This window comes from Amborella trichopoda, chromosome 12, assembly GCF_054954075.1.
Source record: "Amborella trichopoda isolate Santa Cruz 75 chromosome 12, AtrichopodaSantaCruz75HAP2 v2.0, whole genome shotgun sequence".
Classification (NCBI taxonomy): Eukaryota; Viridiplantae; Streptophyta; class Magnoliopsida; order Amborellales; family Amborellaceae; genus Amborella; species Amborella trichopoda.
In genome coordinates this window covers 10,365,728-10,387,676 of record NC_142347.1, presented here as the reverse complement: position 1 = coordinate 10,387,676, position 21,949 = coordinate 10,365,728, and the positions used below count along the sequence as shown (strand labels likewise).

General features: G+C 37.1%; 1 protein-coding gene across 2 annotated transcripts; it reads left to right on the top strand.

Moving 5' to 3' along the window:
• The first annotated feature begins 429 nt into the window (after positions 1-429).
• Positions 430-21,259, top strand: CKA3 (Protein kinase superfamily protein). Of its 2 annotated transcripts, XM_020665734.2 has the most exons (11): positions 430-760; positions 1,502-1,631; positions 6,098-6,292; positions 11,965-12,122; positions 15,013-15,103; positions 15,258-15,323; positions 16,814-16,896; positions 18,441-18,504; positions 18,635-18,703; positions 20,681-20,743; positions 20,846-21,259. In XM_020665734.2, exons 1-10 carry the CDS (start codon positions 675-677, stop codon positions 20,738-20,740), a joined length of 1,002 nt encoding a protein of 333 aa, XP_020521393.1. In that variant the 5' UTR covers positions 430-674; the 3' UTR covers positions 20,741-20,743; positions 20,846-21,259. The 2 variants fall into 2 exon arrangements, with proteins under 2 accessions (XP_020521393.1, XP_006841981.1); XM_006841918.4 differs by lacking the exon at positions 20,681-20,743.
• Positions 21,260-21,949: the final 690 nt, after the last annotated feature.

Sequence of the window (21,949 nt, the reverse complement as noted above, 5' to 3'; positions counted from 1 at the left end):
AGTGGCCGATCTAGGTCACCAATCTATTTTTTAAAACCTTGACTGTAACATCTTTATACAAAGAATTGGACTTGGGTTATGACTATAACAACTGGGTTTTAATAGCACTATGTCTCAAGATCCATTCTTATATGACCTTGTCCAAAGAAAAAGAAAAAAAGAAAAAAAAAAAACACTCCTTAGACACTAGGTCTCAAGATCTATTCTCATGTAACCTTGCCAAAAACAGAGAAGAACAAAAAAAAAAATCAAAAAGTAAAACATTCAATCTCAAAGTATGCAATCCAAAAAAGGAGACAAACCAGACATGGACCCCAACCGCCAGCCAATAATCCACACGATCTCGCACGTGTTATCCATATGAATCCCACTCAAACTCAAAAAGAAGGTCGACAAAAGCTTTTACTGGGTTTTTCCTCACTCTCTTCTGTCGCGTTGTTATCATTCCTTGTAATACTATTACTACTACGCTTTGGTGGTGGGGGAGGAAGACGCCTCTTGGGCTCTTCTCGTACACCGCCGCTTTGGTGGTGGTGGTGGTGGCAGCGGTGGTGGCGCATAACTCTAATTGTTCCCGTTATTATTATTCTTATAAATGCCCAAACCCGAACCCCAATCTGGCTCAACCGCCGGGAATTGGACCTGCGTCTAGGTTTTCAAGGAGGGGGGCGGCAATGTCGAAGGCCCGCGTTTATGCAGACGTTAATGTCCTTCGCCCCAAGGAGTATTGGGATTATGAGTCTTTAACTGTTCAATGGGGGTATTCTCTCTCTCTCTCTCTCTCTCTCTTCATTAAACTCTCTGATTCTCCTCTGTACTTTCGTTTCTATATTGTGTTTTCTTCTCTTTTTAAAATTAGGGGGTTTGATTGCTGTCCCTTGATCTCTCTTAATCTTGCTTTCTCTTGGCGGGGTTCTCTCTCATGGTGGTTTGTTTAGTGTTTTGTCCATGAAACCCCTTTTCTTCAATCAGGGTTATCTTCTTTCTAATGGGCTCGATTTTTGGGATGTGGATTTCAGGGTTGATTATTACGATTTTTTTTTTTGAGGAAATGAGAGTTTGGTTTCTTGGTGGTTTGGTTTTGGGGTTTGTTTAATTCGGGGTTGATAATAATAATCCATATCTAATGCAACATGTAAATTGGATAAAGTTTATTTTTTTAACATTTTCTCTTCTTATTTGCCTTTGCTTTTTTCTCTCAATCCATTTTCTTTGCAATTAGGGCTTTTGTGTTGGTTCAGGTTGTGGGGGAGTTGTGGGTTTGACATGATAAGTAAAATGATGAAACCATATTGGATGTAATGAGTAAAGTGATCTTGAATCACATACTACTTTTGGATGAGGTAGCTAAAGATTCAATCTGCTACCATAACTGATTTTTTGCAAAATAAAACGCTGATAGTGGTTCTTTTTTCTGCCATTTGGTGCTTGATTTGCTTGTAATTGGAGTCTCAGTTTTTAGTTTTCTTTGCGCTTGATTTCCTAATTGTTTGGGTTTCAGGGATCAGGATGATTACGAAGTTGTTCGTAAAGTAGGGAGGGGTAAATATAGCGAGGTCTTTGAGGGGGTGAATATTGCCAGCTCAGAACGATGCATTATCAAGATACTTAAGCCTGTTAAGAAGAAGAAGGTGAGAAGAAATTCATTTACTTTTATTTGTTTCTTTTCTTTTTTAGAGTTTTTCCTGTTGATTGGATTTAATGGTTATTTAGTCTTTTTTTTCCGCCCCTTTTTTTTGATGAAATTTGATGGTTTTTAGTTGGGTGGTACATTAGAATGTATATGTACTGCTGTACCCGCATCACTTGACTACCGTTTGCAGCTGGTTTGAGTCAGACCTTTCTCTTCTCTTCCTAATTTTGGGATCATCTATGAATTGTAGAATCCTGAAGCTATTTTTTTCTTTCATATTTTTGGCTTCAGTTGTGATTTAATTATTGAATAGTTATTTCTTATTAGACCTGTGTTTTAGTTGGTTCTTGAGTCTTGACAGAGTTATAATTGCCACGTTGGTTTTAATTAGTGGTTCAATGTAATTGCAGCCACTGATAAGTCTGGATTTCAATTAGAATGATTATGTATGTTCTCTTAGTTGGGTGTCTTGGTTGTGGCAGAGGCGGTTGTATCAATTTCAGTTCCTTTTGAGTTGGGTATGGATGTAAATTTCCATAACTGAATGCTGTTCTATAATATTCATGGGCTATTCCCGTTGTTTTTATTTTGAAACTGTTATTCCCGTTGTTTTTTGGTGGTAGCTATGGTAGTCTTGGAGCCAAATCTATCGGGTGCCATTACATCTTCTCCATTATTTGGTTTTTTTACATATCCCTCATACAGTTGCCTCCAGATTTTGTTTTGGCCAATGATTCTCTGTCATTCAATACCAAACTCTCCATGAATGGGTTTTAATGACCAATTTTATGTGGAGAAAAAAAGGAGATGGAAAGCAAATTGATGATCTAGGGAATAGAATATTTAGCTTTTTGGATCTCTTTTATGCGAGACCTTGCAGAACACAACTCTCTTTTATGTTCTCTAACATGGAATGAAAACATAAGAGAGAATTGTGCTCTGCAAGGTCTCGCATAAAAGATAGGTAACTTGTCACAGAGAGACCCATTCTCAGGGTCCTCTCATCTTATTGTCTCTCTTGTAATTTTATTTCAGTAATATAAATGTTAACACTTGTCAAAAAAAAAAAACATGGAATGAAATGATTGTGATCTTAACTTGAGGTGAATTAATCAACATGACATCGGTTTGGACGAAACAACAATTCTGAAACTTTCATAATTATGTTCTCCAACATTGAGCAAAATGATTGCAATGTTGAGTAGAAATAACATGTTCAACATGAATGTGATTGAAATCAACAATGGTGAAACTTTGGGACATGAAGGGACTTCCCAAACAACACTGTTCAGGAAACATCAGGCGGCACTTAGGTGGCCAGGGGGTTCTAGGCCTCCCAGCGCCTAGGCGGGTGCCTAGGGATCTAGGCAGCTTAGGTTTAGAAGGGGAGGTAGGGGGTGTCTAGGAGTTCTGTTGTAGGCATATTAAGGCATTTTTTATTCATTTTTATGTGAAACATTAAATTCAAACCAAAGTATATGACGAATTGGTAATAACACATTAATGCATCATAAAGTATAAAAATCCCATAATCCAAATTCCAGAGTTTCCAACCAATGTACTATATTACATAAGAGGAGAAAATAAGAAAAAGAAGTATAGGCTGGAAGACTCAAGAGTCTTAAGTCAACCTCAGAAAAGTTGGGGCAGCCTCATCACATGCATCAGACTCGAGTCCATCATCATCATAATCATCCTCCACTTCAACATAACGCTCGTCCTCCTCTGTTTGTTCTAAATCCACCTCTTCTTCCTCCATCCTCCACCTCCTTTGTTTAGATGATCTAGTGGCCCTAGGATGGCCGACTGTTCTACTTGATGCCTCTAAAACCGTATCTATTGTCATTTAATGCCCTTCGACTTCATCTTCATCAACAAACCACTTGGCATTTTCCATGCCCTTCGATCTAAGGGGCTCTCTTATCACATATAGCGAATCTTTCTTGTAATCTTTGATTAAACTTCATGTAAACTAAGTCATTGAGCTTGTTTGATTCAAGCCTGTTTCTTTTCTTTGTATGAACCTATATGAAACACATACACGAAAAATGGAAATATATTAATTATATAGTGGTTATAATACTAATTACTAAATTACTAATTAATAAACTAGGAATAATTTTATTATTTAAATTTCAAATAATAAATACTTAATAAAGTAAATACGTTAATAAAGACTTGCAGTAACAAAGTTATATTTACTAAAGTGGCATACTATTTCAAAGGTATTCCAGTGTTGCTCACAGCTAGATGAGCTAGTGGTTAGGCTCACGATCGAAATGGCCATCCTTTGTATGTTTGGAGCACCATACCCATGTTGGCTCCACCAATTGGCTGCAAATTGAGTGTGATCTTTATAGCTAATTGTGAATCAATTACGAATTATGATATATGAATTATGAATTAAGGAGCTAGGACATGAAACTTCAAACATGTTATGATATATAAATTATGAATTAAGGAGCTAGGGCGCATGAAACATCAAACATGACACTTGAAGTTAAAAAGTTGAAACTTGAAAGTAAATAATTGAAGCAAATACAAATTTAAATATATTACTTGTATAAACTTTGGTCCTCTGCCTCAGCACCATGGCAGTCCCAAATGACTTCGATGCACACTTGTATAGGATTATTTCCTCAGCACATATATAATCTTGGATCTACTAATTAGGAACGAGCCTCGCAAGACAATACTTAAATCTAGTCATAATTGTGTCATTTGTCTGTATGTCCATATCAACATAAAAAAAAACTGGGTTCAAATAATAACTAGCTGCATATAGTGGTCAGTATAGCTTCCTATCCCACTTCTCATCAATAATATTCCAAATTGGATTATAGAGGCTTTCATCACTGCCCAAATTCAGAACTATCTGTCTCAATGCTCAATCCAATCAAATTCAAAGTTTGATATATATATATATATATATATATATATATATATTGTTTTTGGTTTTTTTGGGTATCTAGAGGCTCAAAATACTTTTAGGGGTTTAGAAAACCCCCACCCCTTTCCCCACTTATTTGGGTGGAAAAACGGCTGAAAATGCCCCTATTGTGGGGTATTTTTACGTCCAGGTGGGCAGGTCCTTGGACGCCAGCCTAGGGCTAGGCACTAGGTTTGCCTAGGGTCTTGTCACTTAAACGGTCTGCTCAGGCCTGGCGATGTGCCTAGGTCCGCTAGACCTGCCTAGGTGCTGGGTGGGCCATTTTTTGAATCACTGCTTCACAACGAAGCCAGATTTGGTACTGTGATTTTAGTTAGTTGTTTCATAACTTATGCTTTCTTCATGTTATGAATATTTCATGTTGATGAAAATCTAGGCAATGTGGTGATCAAGATGCTATTCAAGAACAAGTTATTTTTGTGTTTTATTAACTTCTCTTTGATAGCATTTAAGGGGTATCATGGCGTATATCTAGCGCGAGATTGGGAAGGTCGATTGTGTTGGTGTGGAAGCTTGCAGTCCATGTTTCATTAGAAGAGACAGATTTTGATACCTCAATATGGTTACACAAACATCTTTTGCGGACTTATGTTTTTGGAGGACTGAACATGGTTATATAGAAGAATAATTTGAGTAATAAAAAGATTTTGTGGTACATTGAATTCTTGAAAGGGGTGGAATGGTTTAAACACCGATATGATGTCCAAATGAAAAAATACATCCCGTTTACCACAATCAAAGTCCTTAAGAAGGCACAAAAGTATAACCACTCATGTGTGTCATACAAAGATACAGGTACATGGTTCTCTACCCTTCTCTTCATTCTGAAGAGACCATGCATGTGGTTGACAACACTCTTACAAGGACGCATGCTAGAGCTTTGGTAGATATCTTTTCTCAGCATCAATACTGGGAGGTTATTGAGCTTCTAAATCAATCTGCGTGCCTATCATGGTATTTCATACGTATGTCTCTCTATTGTGTGCATGTGTGATAGATATCCATTCATACATATCTATAGACCGCAACAAATAAGCACACGTCACATGCATATACAAGTGCAATCCATGCGCACACACAAATACACTCATTTACATACACTTTTAGGTGAAGTTCTAGTGTTTCATTTATTTCATGCATATCTGATGTGTGATAATGTACATATACATGTAAGTATGTCTCTGTTCTTGAGATAAATGTAAGTACAGTTATCTGAGTGGTTAAATATCTCTAGATCATGGATATTCCCAAGTGTGCTTTTGATTTGTCTTTAAGGAAATTAGTGTTTTGTTTTATTATATGTAAGATCTTAGTTGGTTGATGCTATGGGCATTTACTGAGTCTATATAATGTGATTTGTTTTTTCTCTGTTGTATGGCCTTTAGTGATAGGACTTCTTTGACACACCGGGACAAAATTTTATTACTTGCAGTCTGTACTTAGAAGTTCTTTGTTATATATTTTGGTTGCTTATCATGCATACATGTTAAATTTGTCATTGGATTCTTGTGCAGATCAAGAGAGAGATTAAAATTCTTCAAAACCTTTGTGGTGGCCCAAATATTGTGAAACTGCTTGATATTGTTAGAGATCAACACTCAAAGACTCCAAGTTTGATTTTTGAGTACGTGAACAGCACTGACTTCAAAGTATTATACCCGACCCTTACGGACTATGATATTCGCTATTACATCTATGAGCTTCTGAAGGTTAGTTGTTTGCTTCAATGACACCTTTTTTGTTTTTTGGTCAGATTATTGGTTGTAGATGGGAAGAAGGCTTCCGTTGTAAAATTGTGAAATCTTATTTGTCTGATTTGTGTATGATTCTTATTCATCCTCTTGAGAATGTTTGGAAAAGTTCAAATAATCATTTTCTTTCATATTATGGTTTATTTCTTTTCATTATGATGCGATTGATTGCCTTTCTAAGTGCATGTATTACCATTTATTTGGAATTGGTACCAGGCTTTTTTCCATCTCATTTGAGTTCCCAAAATTTGTACTCAATAGTATTTCTTTATGGTTCAACTTTACATTTCACAGGATGACGGATTAGTCACCATCCTTGGGGATATGTGCTAATTCTCTTCCGAGATGTAGGTTTTCTTGAGTTTAACATTAAAGCAATGCTGTATATTTCCTCGATTTGTATTTCCAAAGATTCCCCTAATCGTCTTGATTCTTCTTATAATCTTTCTAATCCTTCCTCTAATGCCTGGCCTTTTCATTCTTTGTCTATCTCTTCGTTCTTCACGCATTCTCTTTGTTTTTTCTCTCAAAGAAAAATTTGAATTTGAAATCCTAAAGGCATTTCAGTTATCAAAAAGGAAATGATCCTCAAGGCATTCCTTGCACCTTCTACTTCTCTTTTCTCTTTATTATGCAGTCCCATCTGTCTCCTCTTTTGCTTGGAACGACCCCATGGTGACTGATGGGCCTGGAGCCTTTCCAGTAGGTTTTTTTCTTGCTGCTTTTCTATTTTTAATTTTTTTGACAATTAATCTTTACTTCTGTTACGAAATCAAAATGTACACTTTCCTCCAATTAGTCCCAAAATGAGTTATAATTTTCTCTGCTCGAAATTGTATGGAGTCCAGTGTGAAATTTAAGAGTTAAAGCGATGGGAGCAAAAGGAAGAAACGTACTATGGACAAAACTGTGGCATGGGTGATCACTGCCTATACAGTGGATATTTTGTTTGATGATTAGGGGAGAGGATCAATTGAACCCTCTTACCTTTGAGTTCATTAGTGACCATGTTTGCTTCTCGCTTGTGTGGAAGAGATTTTGAATCCTGTCAAACTCCTGGTGAATTCTCCATTGACAGGGGGTTTGATTCTTGCTCATGTGATCAATTTTGCCTATTCTTGCTCGATCATGAAGTTTTCACTCCAATTTCTGTTAAAATTTTGGAGACTTGTTTATGTGTTCAAAGAGGAGGGATTGCTCCTTGATGATTGCAGTAAAAGTCCTAACATGTGTAGGGCCTGGATGATTTCAGTAAAAGCCCCAATGTGTGTAGGGGCTGGGTTTCCTTCTGACCACCTGTTAAAATTTAATTAAACCTGGTTTGGTTGGTATCCTAGTTGAGGGATTTTGCGGTTTGTCTGGAGTAGCCCAGATGTCATTTTTCCACTGGCTAGCATGGTTTTCAAGAAGTCTTGAAATTCACTGCAGGTCTTTAACCATCTCCAGCAGGTCTAGACCTAGGAGATGGTTAAAGAGATTATTCAATCTGTGAATTGTTGTTAATTGAGTAGCCACCTCTTGGAAAGTATGCTGGTTACACTTCAACCAAATGCACCAAATAATTGCTGCAGCTGTGATTCACCAAAGCAACCTTTCAATCGTGAGAAAGGAGGAGATATCCATGATGGAAACTGGTTGTTAGGGAGCTGGGCAGACCTATGCTATGTCAATCAGGAAGGGAAAAGATTGGATGCTTGTTTTCAAACTACCATGTAGAAAAAGATGTTCTATGGTCTCCTCTCCTTATAAACACATGGGCCAATTCGTTTGGATTTTGGAAAGGGCAGGGTGCTACTTTTAATATGGTCCAGGGGCCACAGCCCTTTTTGAAATGGCCAGCCAGTTGATATCCCTTACTTTCAGTGGGAAAGGAATGGGCCATTTGAGGGGAGGAGTTTCTGGTCTTAGTCTTGTGGCATATAGGACTTTGTAGAAAGATGAAACTGGGAACATCCCTTTTTGGGTTTGGCTCCAAATTAGTCTGTCCATTCAATGATTTGGAATGAAGCAGGATTTGCGCTTCTCGAGCAAAGAAATTGCTGTTAACCTGACAGCATGTATGGCTTAGGCCTTTATCCTCCAAATGAGTGTTCGTCGTGGTCCCTAGGGTTCTTGATGCTAGTTGGTGTAGACATGCAATGGGAACTTGAATTTATATGGAGCTGTTTGGTATCCAGCCATGGAGCACTCAAGGTACGATGGTTGGCTTGGTTTAAGGTGCTGCTTTCACTATTTCTGTGTTGGTGGTGATTCTCCACTGTAGGTGCTGTAGTTAAACAAATGGGTGTAGATACACTTTGGACCCTAAGGTAGTATACCTTAGATCCTAAGGGTGGTAGTCAATGTTAAATTTTATGCCTAGGGCAAGGTACTATGGGCCTTGCTAAGCCGAGTAACTTGTGCAATCTGATTTGACCCGCATGAGACCAGCCTAAGCTGTTTAAAGGCGCCAAAGAAGCCCTCAAAGAATGATAAAAACTAGTAAAATTTCTGAAAAATCCCTAAGATCATTAAAATTTAGTAGAAATGAAAAAAGAGCGATAAACAATATAAAAAGTATGTAAAAGATTGAAAGTAATGAAGGAGATTCTCCACTGTAAATGATTGGCGGTGATTCTCCACTGTAGGTGCTGTAGTTAAATAAATGGGTGTAGATATACACTTTAGACCCAAAGGTAGTATGCCTTCGATCCTAAGGGTGGTAGTCAATGTTAATTCTATGGCTTGGGCAAGGTATTTTGGGCCTTGCTGAGCCGAGTAACTTGTGCAAAAACCGATTTTGCCCTGAGTCCAGCCTAAGCTGTTTTAATGGTGCCAAAGAAGCACCAAAAGGATGGGGAAAACTAGTAATATCCAAAAACTCCCAAAAATATTAAAATTCAGTAGAAATGAAAAAAAAAAGCAATCAACAATATAAAAAGTATGTAAAAGATTGAAAACAATGAAAAATTGGTCTTATTTCCTGAAAATTCCATTTTATATGAAAAGTTGATCTAACACTAAATGTTATTGCATATACAAAATTGAAAACTTAGATGCAAAATGAATTATAAAATAGTTATAATTGATTTAGTCATAAATAAGTTGAATTATGAATTTAAATTTTAAAAGAAGATTACCTGAAATTTTGAGGCTGATCGCCCATTCCTCATGCTTGGTGCAAATTGATACCTCCAGCCCTTGTCACTGCTTCCTCAGGGAACCCAAATGAAAACGCAAAAACCAAATTTTGGATTTCAAGTTTGGATTTAGAAGATCTGAGCTCCTTAAAAACTCTGATGATTAGTAAATGTGAATGAAATCTCTTAAATCCTAATTTCTTTTTGTGCTCATTTTTGTAAAAAAACAATCCTACAGTTGGATGAAGAACCAAAATAGGCTTAGGGATCAAATCCATCAAAAAATTGACCTTGTATTGTGAGGAAATCACAATTAGACCCTTAGCGGAAACCTTTGATCTTGCACATATGTTGAATTTGATATTTTTGATCAACTTTAATATTTTTTATATGTAATGGATAGATTAGTACAAATCAAGCTATACACTCAATTGGCTCAAAATCCTAGTTCCCAGGATCTCCCAACCTAGGTGGTAGTCCCACGCTCGAATCTTGCTTTGGTGCTCAAGGAAAGGGTCCTCAAGGGTTCTCGATTTTGAATTTGCAATCTTGATCCTCACTATCAACGTTCATGATCCATAGTTTAAAGGCCAAGATAACGAGAACTCAAAAGGTGGGGTTCAAGATCCCTAACATTTGGGGATCTCGACCCCTAATATATGCATTGTATGAATGATGCTCCCAACCATAGTGATCTTCTAGCTTTCCACAATCCCTTGCTTCCTTTCACGATCCCAACAACTATGTTCAAAACGGCTCCCTAAGGCCCCAAAACTTTGAAATGAAGAAGAAATAGGGGACGGATTTGTGCCCTCCTTTTAAACTGCAACTTGTGCAGTACTTTAGTGAGTGTTGTAGCGATGCACGCCCACATACTGTACAAACTCGGGAGTTAGCTGGAGATTATCCCGTGCTCATCTAGCTTTACAATACTCGCACAAGTAATATACAGGGTACATGTGTACCCTATTCCAAACTCGGGAGCTTGCCAAGCTGTGTAACTTGTTAGAGCCCGTATCACTCGGGTGAGTTCTCAAACACTGGTGGTAGTTGGTTGGTGATTAAGGCTATGTTTTGTGTTGAATGATAGATTTTAATCGGTTTTGATCATCATGCAAGGGAAAATTGTTGCGCTTTTCACATTTACTGGGGTCTCTTGACTTGGTGGCGATCCCCACACTTCCGGAGCTGGATCTTTGGTGGATCTCATGCCCTATGGGGGGATCGAAATACCAAGCCCTTAGGGATCAGTCGATATCAATCACACTCTTGTTTGGTTATCTTTTATAAGGCAACAGGTCTTAAATGTATCCATTAGAAAAAGTAAAAAGAAAGTTATTACGTTGCAAAATCACGTTTTATGAGAAAAGAGATGCTTTTACCAAATGAGTCTTGGACCTTTAGAATTTTTCATGTGATACCAAAAAGGTGGGCGAACAGGTTGGAATTGGGACCCCTAAAATTCAAGGTGTACAGACACCAATCCCAACCATAGGGAACTTCTAGCATATCATGATCCACGCTGCCGAACCTGCTTCTGCTCCCTCTTCCTCTCAATCTCCCTCTCCCGCTTCCGCTCCCGCTCCTGCTCCTGCTCCTGCTCCTGCTCCTGCTCCCACTCCCACTCCCACTCCCACTGCCGATCCCAACAGCTATTGTTCTTTTTGTGTTATAAAAGTTTGCGTATTTGATGTAGAGCTCTGTGATGGTCGTTTCGTAGGGCTCCCACTCCCACTCCCACTCCCACTGCCGATCCCAACAGCTATTGTTCTTTTTGTGTTATAAAAGTTTGCGTATTTGATGTAGAGCTCTGTGATGGTCGTTTCGTAGGGATCGTTCTTGGGATTCTGGGGCACTGCATTTTGCAGCTGAAAACACCCTGAGACATTGTGCCAACGTATGAGGAGATGATTCTTGTTATGAAGATCAAACACCTTTGCATGCGCATGTGAGCAGCCACACTGCATCTCGCATTTTATCTCCTAGTACTGAATATGCCAAACTAGGAATTTCTCCCTTGTTTTTATCAAACTTGAAACTTGGCATAGATATATGCTCATGCACCTAGTTGGTAGTACAATTTGAATTTATTGATATTTTTCTGGAATAAAATTGCAAGTATTACCTAGAAGCAGTAGTAGTCAATTCAGAATGTTTGCACATGATTTGTGGAGTTTCAGGTTGCATTGTGCTGCTTGTTTCCATTTTGAATTAAATTTTAATCAGAACATCACATTGGTGAATGTGCGATGTCTTCCTAGATTTATCCTTCATAATGTTTTCCGAAATTGAGCAGCTTTCGTATTGGGTTTGTTTATTCTTATTTCCTTATCGTGCCACAATATATTTGTCTCTTTTCAAACTAGTATCTTGCCAAAATAAATTTTCCAAATCAATCACGTTGCAGCAGCTCACATTTTAGCTGTGCTCAAAACATTTGCAGTTTATATGGCCCATAGAAAATTTTAAAGCTAAGTTATGCAATTTCCTGTACCTACTATCTGTCTGCAGGCTTTGGACTTTTGCCATTCACAAGGAATCATGCACCGAGATGTTAAGCCTCATAATGTTATGATTGATCATGAGTTGAGGAAGCTCCGATTAATAGATTGGGGACTTGCGGAGTTTTATCACCCAGGAAAGGAATACAATGTTAGAGTGGCATCAAGGTAATTATGCTTGGTTCATATTTTATTTTTAATTCATTTATAGTAATATATGCTTGCTTCAAGTATACTATGAAAATGCATGTTTGTTGATTTTATAGTTGAATAATAGTGTCTTGTTCATTCGGTTAAAAATGGTTTGCTATTGCCGAGCAATACATTTGAATGTTTTCTCATTGTTTTTTAAACATAGGATTTTATTAAAAGATGGACATACCCCTTGCAGCCTTGGGGTTGGACATTGAATGTTATGCCTGTATGGGCTCCATGTATGTCCCCTTGGGTATTAAGTGGGCTCTTTGAGCTTGGGTTTGCTACTGGTGGCTATTCAGGGGAGTAGAGGCTTGCTGCCCTATGTTTTATCAAGACAGGATTTGGATGAATTGGCAAGCCATAAGATCGAGTTTGCTTGGGAGCTTTGATTTTGGTGACAGTAGCCACATGCTGAATTGTTTGTTTACAACTCTGTGAATTGAACTCCTGCCCAATGTTCTGCCTAGTCAGGATTTGGACCTAACTTGGAAAGCTGTGTAATTGAATCTGGACAGGAACAAAAATTACATTCATTCATGATGGTCATGTCTCTCTATCAATCTGGCTTTTGATTGGTTAACAGGTGACTGTAGCATCCAACATGAATAGCCAATAAGCCAGTGATGATCAAGACTGCATGTTGTATGGTTTATCACCCTGCCCACTGATCCAATGATGGTGAGGGCGCTGTTGCACCCACTGGAGCATTCACCGACAAACAAAAAGTTAAGAAAATTAGTCATAATTCATAAAAAATATTGTCAAAGAAGAAATGCAAATTCAGTAAAAGTGAAAATTGAATTAAAATCTACCTTACAAAATATGAATTAAAATCTACCTTACGAAATATGAAAATCACACATATTTGGAGGTTCAGCGAATCAATTTCATCATTTATTCCCAAATGCGACAAACTTTTTGTACATTATTCATTATCAAACTTTCATGCATAAGGAACAATTTTGTATTATAAAACCTTATCACAAGAAATTGCAAGTCCACTTTGTATTTTATGGAGTCATGATATTGGCTTGCTAATTCTTTAAAACATTGTATTTGTTATGAGTTTTAAGAATTAATGACGGAAAACTTTACAATTGCTTCGCCCACTTATAAAACATGTCAACCCTGCCATCCAATTTGAATGGCTGGCTGGGATAGTTTCAGTCACAATGTCGCACCTAAATACTGTTTTATTTTATTTTTTGAATTATCACTGGTTTTCTTAACTTATTGTTTTCTTATGTTCCACCGGACCCAACAACACCCTAGTCATCATTGGATTAGTGGGCAGGCTGATAAATGATACAACATGCAAAGTTGACCATTACTAGGTTATTTGGGTAGCTTCAGTCAAAATGTTAAAATACAAGAATAGGTGATCGCAACATCCAGTGTGCATGGCCAATAAGCCAAGGATGATCAACTTTCCATGTTGTATGCTTTATCACCCTGCCTACTTATCCAATGATGGCTAGGGTACTAATGCACTCACTGGAACATTCCTCAGAAAAAAAAAGTTAAGAAAATTAGTAATATTTTATATAAAAATAAAGTTAGAGAAATTCAAATCCAAGAAAACCTTAAAGAAACATATTGCACACTATTCAATATCAATCTTTGTACACTATTCAATATTGTTCTTTCATCAATTGGGGTCAATTTTGTATTAAAAAAACCTTAACGCAAAGACATGGCAAGTGCACTATTATTTTCTAGCTAGTCAGGCTATTAGCTTGCTAATTCTTTAAAAAAATTGTGTTTGTTTTGACTTTTGAGAATTAATGGAATTTTTTATTGGGAAAGTTTGTGTGGTGCCACCCACATGTAAAACATATGTGTCCCCTATGCCCACCCATCTTGATCTGAATGTGTGGCGAGGATAGCTTCACTCACAATGTCATCCTTAAATACATATCAATTTTGCATGAGATTTGGGGCATGCCCTAAACTTTATTGGGGAGCACCTAGCCAAAAAGAAAAAGTAAAAAAGTATAATTCTATTAGAAAAATGACCAAAATGCTCCTACATGGTATTTTGGTATACTTCTGTCAGAAATATTTTTCCTTGGTTTTATCAAGTGGGCCCTATGGGAGGTATGAATGCCCCAAATTTCACTGCAAAATCATCATCATCATTTGAGCCTTTTCCTAACTATTTGGGGTCGGCTGTACAAATCATGGTCGGTTATTCTACTCTATCAAGGGCCATACATTCAGTGGGGCTATAAGTCCCCATATCTTTTCTCAGTACTTTCAACTGTCTTTTTGGGTCTACCTTTTACCCTTTTTGGTCTTTCCACTTGAGCCAACTTGCACCTCCTAACAGGTGCCGTACTACTCGGTATGCGCTGTACATGGCCAGCCCACCTATGTCTACTTTCTCTCACTTTATCGTCTATTGGAGCCACACTTGTATTCTCCCGAATGTATACATTTCAAATTCTATCCTTTCTTGTCTAGGCACTCATCCATCTCAACATCCTCATCTGATCTATACTCATCCTATGTGTATGTTGTTTCTCGATTGCCCAACATTCTGCTCTGTAAAGCAAAGCTGGTCGCACAACTGTCTTTTAGAACTTCTCTAAATTTTGCTGTAAAATGATGTATAAAATAAAAATAAAAAATAAAATATTCGGAGCTGTTCGATCAAGATTAAACTTCTCTAAAAGTAACTCATGACATTATACCTAAACTTTTCCCAACTGTCCTTGCAAATTGGATGTCTGGGCATAGGGTCACATATGTTTTATGTGGATGGTGCCTCATGTAGAGTTTGCCCTTTTTTATTTACTTCCATATCCCTCTAACATATTCTTTCCATCTAGTGATTGAGATGATGATTCCCTGTGTTCAGGTACTTCAAGGGTCCGGAGCTCCTGGTTGATTTGCAAGATTATGACTACTCCTTGGACATGTGGAGTCTTGGTTGCATGTTTGCTGGCATGGTAAGATTTTTGTTTTTTTACAAAGTTAGCTAGACTATACTGATAAGCTTTTTATAGAGTATGTTCCTAGTTACCATTTTCTCCTCATGAATTGTTCGGCCACTAGGCATTTCTTGTGGAGATACTGATTGTTTGTTCCTGCTCTTTGTTGCAGATCTTTCGCAAGGAACCATTTTTCTATGGTCATGATAATCATGATCAGCTTGTCAAAATTGCCAAGGTGAATACTAGCTCTGGTTTATTTATACTTTATGTTCCTTTAAATCAGATCTCTCTGGAGACATGGACAAGATTTTTGCGCTGGTTCATTTCATGTAGTTGTGTTGAAAATGTGAACTGTTTGCAAGTGCATCCGAACTTGTGTTCCATGGATTAAACAGGTGCATGGTTGGATCTCTATTTAATGGCTCAAGGTGTACAGCTGTTGGCACAGTTAGCCCAAAATAATATAGTTGAGTGACAAATGCAATTGAAGGTGTATTTGTGTGCGCATGCTCATGCGCAACTGGGAAATTTGTCTGTACATGTCTTATGCGCATGTGTCTGCCAAATGATGTTTGGTACCCGTAATTGTTTGTTAAATTTTTATGTTTCCGCAGAAACAAGAATCAATTTGTTACGATTATTTAAAAGTTAATTCTTCTAAAAAATAAGTTATTACTAATATTGCCATGAAATGATTCCTAGGTCATCCATTCATTTCAGGTTCTTTAACTTGTTCTGGTCAGCACATAAGATTTCCTTGTGACTTATCATTAGTTTTACTCTGCTCTGCCATTGTTTTATGTGAACTTTTTTTTTTTTTTTTGAAGTAACTTCTTTTTGAGAACTTCATATATGTTTTCCCTTTTAGGATATTGTCTGCGATTCTCTCGTTTTCCTTCTTGCCTGTCAAGTCATGAAATCCAAAGAATTTCCTGCTCTTCTTGTTTTCTTTCAGAAACCTAACCTTCTGAAAATCGTTGAGCCCTCATCAAGAGTAAAAACCTTTTTTAGTATAGTCACATTTAGATGAACTTGTATAAATTATTTAATTATTTGAATCTGATATTAGAGGACATGACTTTTTTTGCTGTCAACAGTGTAATATGCTGGAAAGTTATAATATGATCCAAAGCAGTGTTAATGCCATGGCATACACAGTTCATTCCCGAAGATGGTGTGTGGAGATTATTTCCGTATGGATGAATGTCACATTGCCCAACAGTTATTATTCTTGACTATCTGTCTTTGGATGGATGCTAGATGCCCATTGCAGAAAACTATAACAATCCTCTTTACAATATGGCACACTGAACTGCACTTTCTGTACTAGAAATACTGCATTATTACTAAGTTGGTTTATGTGTAGATTCTTTCAAAAGTCTTAGTTTGAAATAGTATACTTCTGTCAATCTTTATATTTTCATCACTTGTTTCTATAAAATTTGGTCTTTCATGTCAACCACATTGTCATTTTAACAAGTAGTTTGTATGCGATCACTGTATTTTTGGTAACCTGATGCATGAAACTGGCCCATTTAAGGGGAAAAGGTCACTGTATTTTAGTAGGCATCATAAAAGTTTAGAGTTTATATCCATTGAAAATTTATATTTTAAAAGAATTATAGATTTGAAAATTTTTGATGTTGGTCTCATGATACAACAATTATATCCCACTTTGTGTTCCTAAGTATTTATCAGTTTTCTTCTTTCCAAAAATACTTCCAGGTACTTGGAACAGATGAACTTAATGCCTATTTGAACAAATATCGTCTTGAGCTTGATCCTCAGCTAGATGCTCTTGTTGGCAGGTATTGTATATCTCCTCATCATTATCATCCAAGCCTTATCTTAACTATTAGAGGTTGGCTATACGAATTCTGTCGTGCCATGAGGATTCATGAAAAGATGTGGCAAAGTTTTATGCTGGTTGCCTACCTAACACAACCCTCTTGCTTTACCCGGGCTTGGGACTAGCATGGGGCTGATCAAGGTGGAGATAATATTGGGCCTTTTAAATATGTGTGTGGGTTTCAATCTTTAACAATCTATATAAGGCGCACCTCCAAATTTTATCATAACATGTAATTTTGGTAAAAAAAAAATTCTTAGGATTATCTCAAAATCTATTTTCACATCTAATTATAAAATTTTAAAGGGAAAAATATCTCCTTATCTCCTATTTTTAAGTCCCATATCTCATGAGACTCAAGAATTGAAAATATTACTTGTAAGCAAAAGGTTTCCATCTTTTCTATTTTACAACCCTCTTGATCCCTTTGACCATAAATTTTTGACCCAAACAAATACTAAAATGACATCTTATTCAAACTCCATCTCTCTCTCTCTCTAAAACCCCATCTCTCTCTTTGCGTCTCGGTGAGTTTACCAGCCAAGAGCTCAAACACGAGCACACCTTGTGTGTGAGAGAGAGATAGAGTCTTAGAGAGAGATAGAGTTTGAGTTTTAGGGAGAGATGGAGTTTTGAGAGAGTGAGACGATGATGTAAGAGAGTGAGATGGAGTTTAGGTTTTAGAGGGAGAGATGGAGTTTTGAGAGAGGGACGATGATGTGAGAGAGATATAGAGTTTTAGAGAGAGAAATATAGTCATTTCATAAGTTGTTGAGGTCAATAATACATAGTCAAAAGGGTTTAGGGGGTTGGAAGATAGAAAAGATGGAGAAAAGATGGAGTCTTTTTGCTTATAAGTAATATTTTCAATTCTTGGGTCTGATGAGATATAGAAGTTGAAAATAAGGGATAATAGGATATTTTCTCAATTTTAAACTCCAAAATGGTTAAAATCAAGTAGATCTATAAACATATGAAAATCTTGAAATGGACGGTCTAAATAATGTATTGCAAGATGCACTATTTCTAGGACTCAAAATCTTTTTATTTTTTTTTCATAGTCATACATCTCGATGTTGAGATGATCATCAATTAGAGGTTTATTCAACATTAAAACAACTTTTTCCAATGGATTTTTGAGGTGCATTTGTAATTCTACATTTTAAGGTTGCAACCCTATATAAACGTTTTTCCCTTAAATATTTGTATTTACTTGCAGTTTTGAACCAAATGATAATTTTTCTCTTTCAATTGAAGCTAAATCTCCATCAGGGGATAGAACTCTGCAATGTCATGCTTTAGAGCTCATAGTCTCATTCATGGAGTGTGGATTTAAATTTCACAACTACCAAGAAAAAATTCAAGTGACAAATGCTCCATTAGAAACTAGTGTCAGCCCTATTATGTTTCCTATAATCCTATCTTTATTTTTTCTCCTCCTTGAAGCTACTTTACTGTTTCCCATGATGATGCCACTGTTTTTTCTATCGAATTTATCTGCAGGCACAGCAGGAAGCCCTGGTCAAAATTCATTAATATGGATAATCAGCATCTTGTTTCTCCCGAGGTTCCTTATCTATATCTTGTTCAGAACTCTAATTGTTTGTTTCTCATTTCATATTTGAATGGTTGGTGTATTTTTTGTTTCACTTTCGGTTTTCCTCACATTCATGTTTAACTTGTATTATCATTTGCAGGCTATTGATTTCCTGGACAAGCTTCTCCGTTATGATCATCAAGATAGACTTACAGCAAGAGAAGCAATGGTAATTTTTCTTTCATCTATTGGTTGATTTGTGGGATCTCAGATGTTCTTGTTGCTTCACATTGCGGCGCATTTGTGACCATTCTTCAAATGAAAACTTCTTAAGATTTCCTACTTTCATGGAGTCTTGGAGTTTTAAGTATACTGATCACCTTTTTTAGAGATATTTTATTTTTTTCGTTGCAGATTTGTTTCTGTAGAAACTTTTATATGCAACTACTCTATGCCTCTATGGTCCATCATATTTATCTTGGTTCTAGAGTAAATTTCAGAGTAAGATGTTCCCTTGATGGAAGGATTGCTTACCAATTGCCAAGGAAATTGCGCTTAATCCAGAAATTCTACTTGTGGCTATTTAGTGGGTCATGGATATTTGGCTGGCTGGTTGTGGAGGGTTATCCTCTCTGCAAATCATAGCCTGTCCAGTCTGCAAATTATAGCCTTCTTCTTGTTCCTAAGGATGAGTTCCTACTAGTGAGCACTTGCAACATCATGTTTCTGCTACTCCAACATGCGCTTCCTGTCTTGTGGGAGGTACTGAGAGATCTCGATGCCTTATTTTGTTCTTTATATGCCTTACGGATCTGATCTTACTTATTGAACTTTACTTGGTGCATGTGTCATCATTATTTCTCCTTGGTGACATGTTGGCAATTTCTTGTCCATCTAAATTGTCATTCCATTTTCCCCCCTTACTGACATCATCAACTGCCTCCGGGATCTTGTTCTCATCTTGCTCTTATGGTAGCTTTACTTCTAGAAATATCATGTGGCTACCAAATATGCCCAGAGATGGTCAAATTTATTTTTGGGCCTGTCTGATAACTAGATGCTGTAAGATCTGGTTCCTAGTATTGGAAAATGCTATGTTTGATAACCGTCTGGAATTCTAAGGGCTTTTGGAAACTTCTTAATGACAACTCAAATTCTGATATGATTTCCAGAAGTCAAGGAATCAGAACCTAGAATATGACTCACAGTTATTGACACAATTTCAGATTTTTACCCAAACTGTATTTTGTAGCTTCCTTACGTTGCAAACAGAAGAACGTGATACTCCATAACCCATATACACGATTTTTGAAATCGGAGGTGACTTGATTAGAAAAGTAACTTATCAGTGTACCATGAGCCTGCATGAGTTGCTTTCCTGACCCCTTCTGTGGAGTTTCAGGAGAATTAGGACTGTGGCTTCATGTTTGCCAGAACTGTAGAAATGGGAATTGAGCTTTCCTTTCTCCTGCTGCTACCTTGTACAGACTCATGATCTTTACATGATTGCTCCATGGTTGCAAATTTTGGTACAAGTAGTAATTGGGTTGTATTTTTCCTGCTGTGAGATTTATATGTTTCTTTCTCTTCTTCATAATTTTGATGTTCCATTTGTCTCTAATCTTCCTTTTATAACAAGGAGGCATATAGGCTAAACACTGAAAAATCCTGGATTGCCAGCTAAGACCATGACGAGATTGTTTATGGTTTTAAGTGGAAGAAGTCGTGAGATTTAGTTACACATTTTTAGGAGGATTTTTGGTTTTAAGTGTGCACTACCTGAATAATGGAAATACTTCGAAAGCTGCATCGTTTATATTGTAAGCCTTCACAATGAAGTTCTCATTGGTGAAATGAGCGGCGGCATATTGTTCGTTGTCTGAAAGCTAACTAGTAGAAGCTACTGCAGAATCAGGGATTGTCATAGAAGTGTTTGTATTCCATATTGTTTAATTTTTACTGGCTAACTAGTATAATTTGTTGGGAAATCATGGAATTGTATAAAAATTGCTATTATTTCATAAAGTATGGTAAAGTTTCCTATTCAAGACTAGGATCCTGGGCATCAACTTGGGTTGCAACATCAAATGCCTGCTTGTACCATAAATTTTAATGCTGCACCAACATATATTAATTTGGCATTTGACAGTCTCTTTTGGCCATAATATTTGTCTTTGGCTCATTGGAGTGTGCGTATGTTGGCCAGAGTTCAAGCCCTTATCCGAAGTGTTCGATCATAAAATTTGTACATATGAAGTTCATGTAGTTGGTAAAACCCACCATTCAATCACTGTATAGTGTTAATTTAGCTGGTAGCCTTTCTGTTTCCATTATTTTACTTGTATGGTAATATGTTTTATCTTTGGCGTAGGCTCACCCATACTTCTTCCAAGTAAGAGCTGCAGAGAACAGCAGGACTCGCACACAGTAGACATGGCAGGAATCGCACATAATAGACACGGATTTGCCTCTCAGAAACAACAGATGGGTATATGAAATATGGAACTTCCCTTTGTGAACAAAATGAAGGTGTTGCTTCGCATAGCAGTAATATATCGTGTTTAATTTGGAATCATCTTGTTTGTGAGTTGAGGTTCTCATAAGGCATAATGGCTTGAAATGGATGAAGTGGCACATTTTATTAGTTCTTGCTAAGATTGTTGCTTGTAAACCATCCACACAATCTTTGTAGAGATGATTTTAGTTGCTTGTCACCGGTACTTTTAGTAATGTTTCTCAATCGTTTCGAGAGAAGATTATAATACCTGTCAATATTTGGATGTTAGGGTGGAATGGGCTAAAGGCCGTGTGGTTAGAATTGCAAGTGCTATAACATTGCATTTTGAGTTTCATTCCTATTACGGGGGGAAAACTCTTTCCTCATTGAATCACCAAAAAAAAAGTACCTACGGAGAGCAACAAAATCAGAGAGAAGAGAAGGCCATGGAGAGTAGGGGCTGAATTGGGGAGCAAAATCTCTTAGAATGATCTTGGATATTATGCACACCTCATAACTCCTATTCAGGATTATCGAGCTTGACAAATTTTGCTTCCATCGATGAATGGAGTGCCAATCTTGGCTAGCGGACCTGGCGGATTGGTCGTGGGTCCTTTTGGCATGCACTTAACCCTGGTTAAATTTAGGTTTATATTGGACCATAACGGGTGGGGTCTGATTGGGTCGACTAGATATATAATAATGATGATGTTGTATATATAATGAGTAATGATTTTATAAGAACCTCTTCCACCCGTGTGTATAAGATTTTAAAGGATCATCATTAAATTTGGCATAGATTTTTAGAAAAGGTATCACATGAGTGTGAGATTTTAGATATTCGTGTTAAATTTAATGGTGATCATTTAAAGTCTTACATACATGGGTGAGGAGGGTCCTATAGGATCATTTCTCATATAAAAATAACAATAATGATGATGATGATGATAATAGTGTAGTACTCAATTTTGATGAACT

What these genes read in the sequence shown, in the direction of transcription:
- CKA3 (XM_006841918.4), top strand. Translation starts at nt 675, where the DNA reads ATGTCGAAGGCCCGCGTTTATGCAGACGTTAATGTCCTTCGCCCCAAG. An exon ending in AATGTTAGAGTGGCATCAAG is followed by an intron (nt 12,123 to 15,012) that starts GTAATTATGCTT and finishes CCCTGTGTTCAG; the next exon opens with GTACTTCAAGGGTCCGGAGC. An exon ending in GTTGCATGTTTGCTGGCATG is followed by an intron (nt 15,104 to 15,257) that starts GTAAGATTTTTG and finishes TCTTTGTTGCAG; the next exon opens with ATCTTTCGCAAGGAACCATT.